At 41.3% G+C, this 11,038-nt stretch overlaps 1 protein-coding gene across 1 annotated transcript in view; it reads right to left on the bottom strand.

Moving 5' to 3' along the window:
• LOC140948131 (protein kinase C-binding protein NELL1-like) overlaps window positions 1-11,038 on the bottom strand; it is a 29,494-nt gene that overhangs the window by 15,524 nt on the left and 2,932 nt on the right. The window contains exons 3-7 of the mRNA XM_073397355.1: window positions 9,791-10,094; window positions 9,429-9,491; window positions 7,568-7,675; window positions 7,107-7,223; window positions 6,380-6,479 (exon numbers count right to left, since the gene is read on the bottom strand). Coding sequence (XP_073253456.1) covers window positions 6,380-6,479; window positions 7,107-7,223; window positions 7,568-7,675; window positions 9,429-9,491; window positions 9,791-10,094 — 692 coding nt within the window. The remainder of the gene's footprint in view (window positions 1-6,379; window positions 6,480-7,106; window positions 7,224-7,567; window positions 7,676-9,428; window positions 9,492-9,790; window positions 10,095-11,038) is intronic.

Below are 11,038 nucleotides of genomic sequence, written 5' to 3'. Positions count from 1 at the left end.
TTTAAACAATTTTTATTATTGTTATTTTTTATTTTATTATTTTTAAAAAAAGTAGAAAAATCTTCATTTGTTTTGGCCAAAATAAGCCTAGAAATAAATTTTGTTAATATTTTAAATAGAAAAGGAGGCTTTCTAGAAAAAACATATATAGTGGTCACAACATTGGAATTTTTCCAAAGAGGTTAATCCATGATTTGGTTAAAAACTTGAATTTATTTCATGGCACGTTTTTGGGCAAATTATGCCAAGAAATATAGTTGGTTGATATTTTTTATAGAAAAGAGGACTTGCTAGCCTATAAAAATGTATTTTTATAATATTCACAAAATTGGAATTTTTCCAAAGAGATTAGTCCATGATTTTGGTGAATGATTAAAAATATTTGCAAAGTAAATTGGGAATTGTGAAATCCATAGTGCTTTAAAGAACTGTAATGTTAAATGACATACAACATACGTTTTTCTTAACAATTTTTCCCCAAGGTTATAGTTTTCATGTTACACTGCAAAAGAACTGTCTAATTTAATGATCCAGAGTAACATGACAGCAGCCAATTCTTAAGAAAGCTAAGTAGACCAAAAGGTACAGATATACATTGCATGCATGTACAATAAAAAGCAATTTAGTAATATAGGTCTTTAATTATTACAACCGAAACAAGAAATTGTTTAAGACGAAGATATGCCTTTACTTTAAAAAAACCCAATCCTTTATAGAGATTTGGAGAGGCGTTCGTCTTTAAGGGATTTCAGCTATAGAAAAATGACTGCAGAGCGGTAGGGACCAGCTCTAAGGGACTGTTCGTTATTTATGCCTAAGGGGGGGCCGGTGTTAAGAGTGGGGGGGGGGGTAAAATTTTCAAAATCAATGAAAAAGGGGGGGTGTTTTTTTTAAATACAAATAGGGGGAGGGGGGTAGCTTTTAGAAACTGTTGTTTCAACACTTGTGTAGCCGTTTTGCAGACATATTTAAAAAGTTGAACTCTGTATCTAGAATTCTATTTTAATACAAAGCGCCTGGTCTTTATAGTTTGAAAAGCCAAGAAAACTTGACGTGGAGTAGCGTTATTTAAAGGTTCCATTATATTAACTTATTAAATCCCTTTACATGCAATCTGATATTTAATAATAGCATTGTTATAATTTTTGTCTCCAGTTTCAGAAGTACATCCTCGTGGTTCAATCCTTGCAATGAGCTCCTTACAAACGTTCCTACCGTTGACTTCTCTCTTAAATCTGATCTTTTCTGGGCCCACGTTTAACACTGGCGCTGCAAATTCGCGTTCCTTATTTAGAGCTTCTATACTGTACGATCACAAATGACCTTGCAATGGATTTTGGTTTATCGGCAACCGGCCAGAGCACGTGTTGTGCGCAATTTCGCAATCGGAGGCACGTCGCGTCCCGAGGGGAGGGTGGTGGGGGTAGGGGGGTTTACATTTTGGGCCTGTCACATAAACGGGGGGGGAGGGTAATTTTTTAAAATACCCACTTTCGGGGAGGGGTAAATTTTTGATATGCCTGAATTGCTTGAAAATCACCGACCCCCCCTTAGGCATAAATAACGAACAGTCCCCAAGTGCCCGCTTACTGACGGAGCCATCCATCTTAACTGTGTTGCTCAGACAACGTTAGATATAAAATTGATTTTAAAGGTAGGGCAAAGCTTGCTTGATAGCCTCTTGGAAGGAGACCAAGGGGAGGAAAATCAGGCGCTCAACATTTCGTTCTCTTGCGCCCGCGGTGTTCAACAAACCTCCTACTGGGTTAGTGTATGAAGGTTTTATTTTCAGACAGTTTACTGTAATTGATGTTGGTTGAACTACATCCTTGCCAAACAGCTTGAATCACGAGATCTGAGTCAGCTCGACAATCTGCTCACTCTCAACACGCCAATTTTATAAGAGCGAATTAAGGTGTTTATATGCAATTGAACCGAACAAGAAACGATAAACGAAGAATGTATTTTTAGGAAAAGAAACTTCTACAGCAGTTACTGTTCACACAAACACAGTCTGGCAGCGGTTTTACAGCCTCGGAAATGGCAGGCTCACACAATGAATACGAAACCCATTTTATTACAAAGACAACCTTCGAATCTGTTTTACAGTACTTCTTTACGCTGTTGTTCATCACTTGTTTTAATGCCAGTTTCTTATAACGCCGTTTAGCAAAGCCATTGCTCTCTTGGTTTAGTGAAAGCCTAAACTATAATGTGAACAAAACCTACTTTATACTTAGAATCACTCAAGTAAATTACAATAAAGTTACAGCAAAACAAAAATATAAGTTGATATATAATGATATTAATAATTTTTAATTACAATTTTTCTTACAGGAAGTGAACTTTCATATCTCTGCGTTCAATGGAAGCAGAAAAAGAGGAACTGGCACGGTCCTGTTGCCTATGGAATTTTTCCTGGAGCCATCTAAAGTTCTAGCTGGAGATAAGTAGGAGCAGAAGGATAGGACTTAACACAGGAAAAAGAAATCGCTAATTAAAAAGATGCCCCTCGACACGAATGAAACAAATTAAACCATTTCATTTTCCAAAACCTACAAAATTGCAACACCAAAAATATTTGCCCTTTCTACTAAAAAAAATGCGAATCAAGGGAAAGAAAATGCGTTTACAAGCGTAAACAAACAAACAAACAAACAAACAAGTAAACGAGGCACACAAAATGGAAAAGCGGAAATTTTGTGATGTGTGACCATATTCATCTAGGAAATGACATCTGATCAGTGACAAGAGGAATTTGGAACAGAAAAGAAATTACAATCAAATTTTAGAGGTGCAAAAATACATTTGATTACGGTCTGACACCGAATTGGTACAAAAAACGTACAAAGTAATTCCCTAATTCCACTTGCTTCCGCTTCACTTTCTTCTTCTAAGTCGATGGCCATAAAGTTTATTTGCGGCAAAAATTGAGCACAGTCGGCTTTTTACCAGCACAGTAGAGGTAGGTGCACTTATCTAAGTGATGACCCCCAGACTGTTAAGAGAAAAAAAAAAATTATCAGTAAGAATCGAGAATCGAAAGAAACTAAGCGGCTGTTAACATGGATGCCCGGGAGGGGCGGTACTCCTTATAATGGTCTATACGGGGAAGCTCCGCCCGAAAGGGGTACTTTTTTCATGCTTCAGGTAGAAATCTGTCATTTGGGTCTGTGAAAGGGTCCAAAACGGCTAACAGGTGAATTTTATGGCTTTATAAAGTCGAGAAAACGTTCTATTTTTGTGATTGATTCCTATTTAAACGACAGTGCATTTACAACAGTTAAACTAGGAGTAATCGAAGCTTAGGAGAGTGCGTTCGATATGTTTGTTAGGCGTACAGGCGGGTAACAGCTGAGGGGGAAGATTTGATGGTTCTTGCGATAAATAAATATGATTATGGCATATTTTGAACGTAAGGCTTGCGTACAACGAAACTAATAATATGGTTTGGTGTCAAATGCTTGTAATCGGAGGAGACAGTGGCCAGAGAGCGTCGGGCGTGTAAATAGAACATTTTAACTTTTGTTTTACTGGCGCGATTACAGGGCGCAGTTGTTCAAAGGACGATTAGCGCTTAACCCGGGATTCTTTTTCTTTCTTCAAAAACATTTCTTCGGATAATTTTCTCTGTTATTTTTAAGAGCATCCAATCATCAACTTGTCGACAAAATGAATTCAACTGAATTTACTTTTTTAAAAGCTTTCACATCTGAATTCAAATTTCGCACTAATCCTGTCAAAGCCTTCAGTGGAATGTGTGTGCGGCTTACGTCAATAACTTTTCCAGTAATTTGGTCGAGCGTGTTGATTTCAGTGAATCGAGAGTGGCGCTACTGTGGGCTGGTTTATAAGTTTTTCCTAATAAATAACATAGAGTTAAAGTGTTCGTTTGTCTGGTGCCGAAAATATTACAAGTCCTGATCAAATGGCGCCGCCGAGCTTCACATCTCGGTAGATTTACTTTGTGGCACAACGGTTGCCGAGCTACACAACTCAGTAGATTTACTTTGTGACACAAAGGCAGCCGAACTAAACCAGGTTTGATACATGCACCAGGAATGGAATCGCTCACACAGTTGGACCTCTGGGTGGAGCCGCCCCGTACAAAAATTTGTTGAGCACCCTCGTCCCGGGCATGGATGGGGAATTGAAAACCCTCATGTTTAAAATTTTTGATAACCAACGATGTAGATTTACTCTTTGTGCGTTATACAATCACTTACTGAGAGCTCGTTATACTGTTCGAGCGGATTTGTCTTAAATGTAAAGGAAATCCTTCATACCAGGATGATCATTGGTATGCCCGTCAGGGCAACGCCCAATCAAGAATTACCTTTCATCTATGTCGTGAAAAGACAAAATGGCGGACGAAACTCCCAGAAGGCTTTACGTGCCCCATTCCCCCATCAATGGAGCTGATTTTGCGGGGAGGAAACGGGTCATTTCAGGTCGTCTGGCGAACACATTTAGAAGTCGATTTGAAACGAACACAAAATTATTGGGCGGAGTTATTGGCCCTATACTATATCCACGCCATAAGATTATCTAAATACGGTATTCGAATGAGGAAGTTAACCTGCGCGCGTGGCAGCTGCAAAAACAATACCCTCCCACGGCTTCCAGGGGAAATGCTTCAGCTTGTTGCAATTCTCTCCCTGCGTTTTAAACGTCTTTCCTTTTAATACTGGTATTTCCGGTAAGATGAGATTAGTCACGTTAGTACTGTCATACTATATTTTTGGGGGCATAGGGATAGGAGAAGGAGGTGAGTTGTGGAAATGTTCCAGTTAAAAATAATGCTAATCGTTTCTTGCTTCAAAAGGCTATTCCCATCAGGAGAAGCTAAACACTTAAGCCGGTAAAAAGTGTAATTACAGTCGACTCCCGATAACTTGAACCTTCAAGGGAAATCGAGAAAAGCTTCGAGTTATCCGGAGTTCGAAGAAAATAGCCGAGAGAAAGGTAAAAAACAGTTTTTACTGCACAGTGAACATTTTAATCATATTTAATTGTAGAAATGTCAAGTGAAAATTAAAAGATACTTCTAGATTATAAATCAGAACGTAACGTAACAAAAGATAGCCTAAATAGAGCATGCGTTTTATTGTTTTGAGAAGAAAAGCTGCTTCACGTTAGCCTGTAACAATCAACATCAGCCTCCACTCAGAAACTATACTCCTACAACACGTCAATAGGAAATCCAAAATTCAGTGTTTCGGACGCCAGTATACGGCTTTTTTCCGGACTTTTTAAGGGCTCAAAACATGGTTCGAGTTATCGAAGGTAAAATTATATAGAAAATGACCTGAGGGGAAACGAAAATTGGTTCGCGTTAGCGGGAGTTCGAGTTATCGAGGGTTCGAGTTACCGAGGGTAAAATTACAGTGACATGTATGACGGACTTCCAGGGGAAATCAGTTTTGGTTCGAGTTAGCGCGAGGTTCGAGTTAGCGAGGGTTCGAGTTATCGGGAGTCGACTTTATAATCTATACTTTCCAAAATAATAAACCCCTGCATGGCCCAGTCGGCAGCCCAAAGAATCCCAACTATATGAGGGTCTTGTTTTGAAGCTCTCTACTTTCTCCTTTTGCAATTGTGTAATTATGAAGCACTTGGGAGTTCTTAAGAACTCGTTTGAATGTGTCTGTGCGATCCGTGCGATCTGTGCGAGGTGGGGGCTCTAACGACTGCGCCATTCCTGCTCTCACGGGAGATAGCAAGGGCGAATAGGACTTACCTTATATTCCTTTCCTTTGTAAACGCAACCACAATTGCTGTTAGCCTCACATTCCCCTCGCGAATTCAAAATCTCGCCTCTTTTACAGAAGCAACCTTCCTTGCACGGACCGCTGCAAGATCCCGAAGGGTTGACACATGTCTTTTCACAGCCGCATGAATATTCTTTTCCTTTCCTCTCACAGTATTTCTCTAAAATAAAATAAAAAAATCGTGATGCCACAAGTAGTAATAAACTAATCTCTGAACAAACTCTGATGTGGGGTTCAAGATGAAGAGGAAGCTAGAAAGCACGAGCAGACATCACCAGCAAGAAAAAAAATGTGCCACAAGGACAAAGGAAACAGGTAAAAAGAAAAGGGACACTTGCGCGGGCAGCTTCATTTAATGCGGTGCTTTGTGTACATGCTCTCAGAAGCTACGTATTTACCGCTTGTATGGGAACATTCTTAGCCTGTTCACAGACGTTTTTTCTTCTTTCTCTTTCCCCGAAAATTTGGGGCTCAGCGAGCGAGGCGTGCGCGCGATTTTCCTTTCACACGCGCTTTCGACGATCTCTAAAGAGAGAATAGAGGGTCTGTGAATGGCTAGAACATTTTTAGCTCCCTGGAGACCAAAAAACGACAAGAAAAACTAATACCTTGACAAATCTCGCAGCATTCTCCTTCAGGTAAAACGGTCTTTCCAGACGGGCAGTTGGTTACTGGGCAGGAAGGGGGATTACAAGTGGATTGACCATCCTGAAACAGCAAACATTGTATTAACTCTGTACTGACGACGTTTTTGACTCAGTGGAGCAAAAAAGACAGAAAGAAGAATGAAGAAAGGAGACGAGAGAAAGAAAGAAAGGCATCAATTAAACGTGTGGTGGAATGGACTACTAGGCAAGTCTATTCATTTCATTCAATCTATGTAAGATTAACGTAGGTCGTGTGTAGATATCGTATTTTTGCTTTTTTCACAGCTATATATCCAAAGATAACCTTAAAATCAGTGAAAGGAGTTTGGCACTGCCATGCCTTTATCTTAAGATGTTCAGACAAGAACAAACAACCCACAAGAGTCAATACAGGACAAAGGAGGAGAGGAAAGAAGGAGAAAAAGAAGAAAGAAAGAAAGAGCTTCATTTTCATCAAAAGGGAGTAGCAGCTTAGCTTGGGAATACAATCGTCTCTCCTCGCTTATCGCCGCTTGGGACGTTGACGCCTCTCCCGCGAAATGTCCCTGGCGGCGAGGAGGAAGGAGTGACTGTTGTATTCGAAGGCTAGTAGCACCTGACAAAAATTGTCTTCGCAAACGAAAACGTGCTTTCTTCCCTTTCTCAGTACCTTCGCGAAAACTCACAGCCTGTTACATCTTATCATTACCTGACAGCGGCAAGTGTAGCAGGTGTTATTAGACATTTTCCAGGTCTCGTCTTGGAAATACTGCTGGCCATTATCTACGCAGACTTTACACGTGTAAGTACAAGTCACATGTCCAGACTGAAAACATACCAAAAAAAATTAAGTAGTTAGTTAATCACATAAGTAAATAAATAGAGACTGTGGACAGGCTCAATTAGTTCATAAAAAAAAACGAAATATTTTTAATTGTATTTATACCAAGAGAGATTGTTGTTGTTGTAATCAAAGCAACAACTTTGGCCAATCACGGTACACACAGATGATGAAATGAGCCAATCAGATCTCCAAGCATATACATTCAGCAGCTGCCAAGCGCGGGAAAACACCTGCCAGCAAGTCCTGGCCAAATTAAAAAAATTTGGGGCGAGTTTTGAGTCAATCAAAACCCACCCTGAAATCCGCTTTATAATGCGCTCACTCACCTCGCATTTACAAACGCTGCAGTTGTTTTTGGTCCACCGAGCTCCGTCGTCATACCTAATGCCGTCCATCACGCATTTCTTTTGCTGTAACGCGTCAGAACATTTACACTGCATTGGAACAAACGGCAGCATGGTTGGTTGAGACTCTCAAAAGGGTTAGCACGTACAGACTGCAGTACAGCAGTATTATACCATGGTCAAAATGAGAGCTGTGCAGGTGAAAAATAAATAGGGAGGAGGGAGCCATTCTGCCGGCCCTTCTCGTTTTACGAGGAGCGGTTAATTTATAAGAAAAACCGAGTGATTTGCAGTCTTCTGTTAGCTGTAAAACGGCTAAAAAATTGGAAAACTGTTTGTAAAAGGTTTGCTTTGTCACAGTTTAAAAGGAATACTCTTGTCCTGAAGGCTGGTTTTCACCACTGTCGGAGTCGGAGTCGGAGTCGGAGTCGTAAGCGGAGTCGTAAGAGCACTTATGACCTAGTGAAAATCAAAAATCGGAGTCGTAAGCGGCGTCATAAGCGCGACGGAATCGGAGTCAGAAGAATCAGAACGTTTCCATTTCTTCCGACTCCGTCGCTTACGTTCCGCTAATGATCTTGTGAAAACCAGATTGTCGGAGTCGGAAGCAGAAGCGGAAGTAGCCTGCGTGGCAGGCGTTTGAAAGGAAAGGGAAAGGGAGTTTTAGGCGCGAGAGAAACGCAAGGAGCGCGCAAGGAAGGAGGGAGGGAAACGCTGTTCCCCTCCTCCCTCCTCCCTCGCGCGTGGTCTCGCGCCCTAATCCCCTTCTCCTTCCCTTTCGAACGCCTACCACGCAGGCTAAAGCGGAAGGATAAACCAAGGACAATGCACGTTCCCACGTTTTGTGATTGGTTTGGCTCTTCTGCTCCTGCTTCCTACTCCGACAATCTGGTTTTCACTAGATCATAAGCTCTACGCTTCTGATTACGACTTTGACTCCGTCGTTAGTGAAAACCAGCCTTTAGCCTTCCGCGCACACGTTCTTAGGGGTTCGACACGAGTTCCGGCTCCACTGACGAACCCCCAAGAACGTCTGCGTTGGGGGCCTATGTGATCAGTCCGATGCCTAAAGGATTTGAAAGATACCGCATTAATTCGAATAAGCGCCCAACCTCAAATTAGCGCCCACCTCGAATAAGCGCCTCCCCTAAAGGCAGAAAAAGTTAACAAGCTCCCAGCCTCAAATAAGCGCCCACCCTACCCCACTCCCTCCCACAAAAACTCCAATGAGAGATAACAAGAGACACTCCCGAAGACGGAGTTTTCTTCAGGGTCTTTTACAGAAACCTTGCTTTGTTACATCTTCTCTTTTTGTTATTAGCATTTACTGTTTTGTTTCAAAATATACTACTACGCTTGCTGAGAATGGAGAAAATTTAATGAGCGCCCAGCCTCGAATAAGCGCCCGCCTCGAATAAGCGCCCACTCTCAAGGTCCAAAAAATTTAATAAGCGCCCAGGGCGGTTAATCGAATAAATACGGGAACAGCTTTTTTCCTTCAGTATCAGGGAGTGTCAAAAGATTTCAGTTAGGAATTGCTTCCTTCAGTGGTGACTGACGATTTTTCCTTTTGGTTTTGGAATTTTGTGAATAAGAAAACCATTCCAGTTTCGGATCCACATCAACTTTTCCGTTTCTGGTTTTGCTGTATCTGCTCACTGACTGGGAAGAAGTACAATATCCGCAAAGTTTTAAGTCAGTTTACAAGGATATCCCAAATGTACTTGAAAATTAGAGTTGGGAGGTGAACTTTCCCTTTACGATAGTTAAGGTTTGGGGTTTTAAAGTTTTCATCATTTGGCCTTTTACCGCAGGTTTTAGGTTTTCAATCTCGTCAAATTACCGTAGTAAGAGGAGGACAATCGTTGAAATTTCCTCTCATAAGCTTCACATCTTGAAGATCTCCCTGGAAAAAAGAAAAGAAATTTAATCATCATAAACGTGTCATTGAGCAATTGACCACTCCAGAAAATACCATAACATACCATGATGCTCTTTGTTTGTCACCCCAAAATTTTGCATAAGCATTGTCTTCAGTTTCTCTTAGGAATTAAAATGGCCCCAAGAGAAACTAAAAACAACACTTACGCAAAATTTTGGCGTGACAAATAAAGCACATTATGATATGTTGTGGTATTTTCTGGAGTAGTCGATTCACTTCCGAATTTTTGCCTGCCAAAAGTTTCGGCGTTTAGGACATTTTACCTTGAATTTATCTATAATAGTAATTTGCCCCTCTCTCCCCTTTGATAATTCTTGAGCGAGACGGAGTTGAGCATTTGCGGGAAAGGCAGCGATACCAGGTAACATGTCCACTTTTGCGGGGTTGACCGTGTCGTTAATGTAAATCCTAATAACCCGCTCGCCGTCTTGCAACCGTACTGCGACTTTGTTCCATTTGTCGTACTCCACCGTATAGCGGTCAGATAAAGCTTCGATGGGTCTGGGATCAGACCCTTGTGTGTGCCTCACTGAAACTTCGACCTTAAGGCCACCGGCATTGACACCTCTGAAAATAAAGCGACATTTGTTTACATCACCACTAGACTATAAACAATCTCTTACTTTTCTCAGAAACAACAGTGAGAACGAACAAACTTGGAGTATACCCTTTTGCAAGAAAACGACACGCAGAGGGTGTTTTTCCCACGCTCGCCCCAGGCGATCGTGTGATTCAACGGCTTTATTATGACGTATTATTTCTGAAACTAGAAATACGTGTATCGCAGAGCCTTCCGAAGCTCAAGGGAGGAAGCCCGTAAAGTATCAGGAATGGGAGGGAGGAGGAGAAATAGAGTAAATTGTGAAACTAGCACTATTGGAAGCAGAAATATACTCAATCTCCTTTTCGCTGGAGTAAACTCCAACCGAGTGCCTTGGCTTTAAAAAAGAATTGGCATTTAAATGAGGACAGTTTTAGGCTATGTCACCATATTTGAAAGAAAGAGAGAAGAGGAAGACGTTTCAGTACTGAGAGGAACGCATTTTTTTTGTAGTTGGGAGAAATTGGTAGAGTATTGAATAAAAGTGAGCAGTTATTTTTGGGGTTTTATGTATAATTACAATGTGATTTTAGCCTATTAGAGGAATACCAGGCCTACACTTTCAACCATGATACTAACGTTTGGCGTATTTTCAAGTGTGGATAGTGCCGGGGGAAGCTAGTCTGCGCGCAAGCTCTCCATTTAGGGGAGTCGCGAGAGGTCGCGCAAGACCAGCACGCGAAAGGACCGCTAACGCGTTCTCTCCCTTTTCGCTTCGCTTAACATAAATGGAGAGCTTGCTCGCAGACTGGGAAAGTTAAGGGCCGGGGAGGGGGGCTACCATATTTTTAAAAGTGACGGGGATGCTCGTGGATAATTAAAAATAAACCCCTAAGGAAGACCAATGTGGGTGTGGCTGAAACTTAACGTGACTCCTGCTGACCCCTAAAGGAGATTTCCGTTTTCTCAA

The sequence above is a fragment of the Porites lutea genome, chromosome 9 (assembly GCF_958299795.1).
Source record: "Porites lutea chromosome 9, jaPorLute2.1, whole genome shotgun sequence".
In the NCBI taxonomy this organism is placed as follows: Eukaryota; Metazoa; Cnidaria; class Anthozoa; order Scleractinia; family Poritidae; genus Porites; species Porites lutea.
Note: the sequence above shows the minus strand (reverse complement) of the source record. Positions and strands in the feature narration are given on the sequence as shown.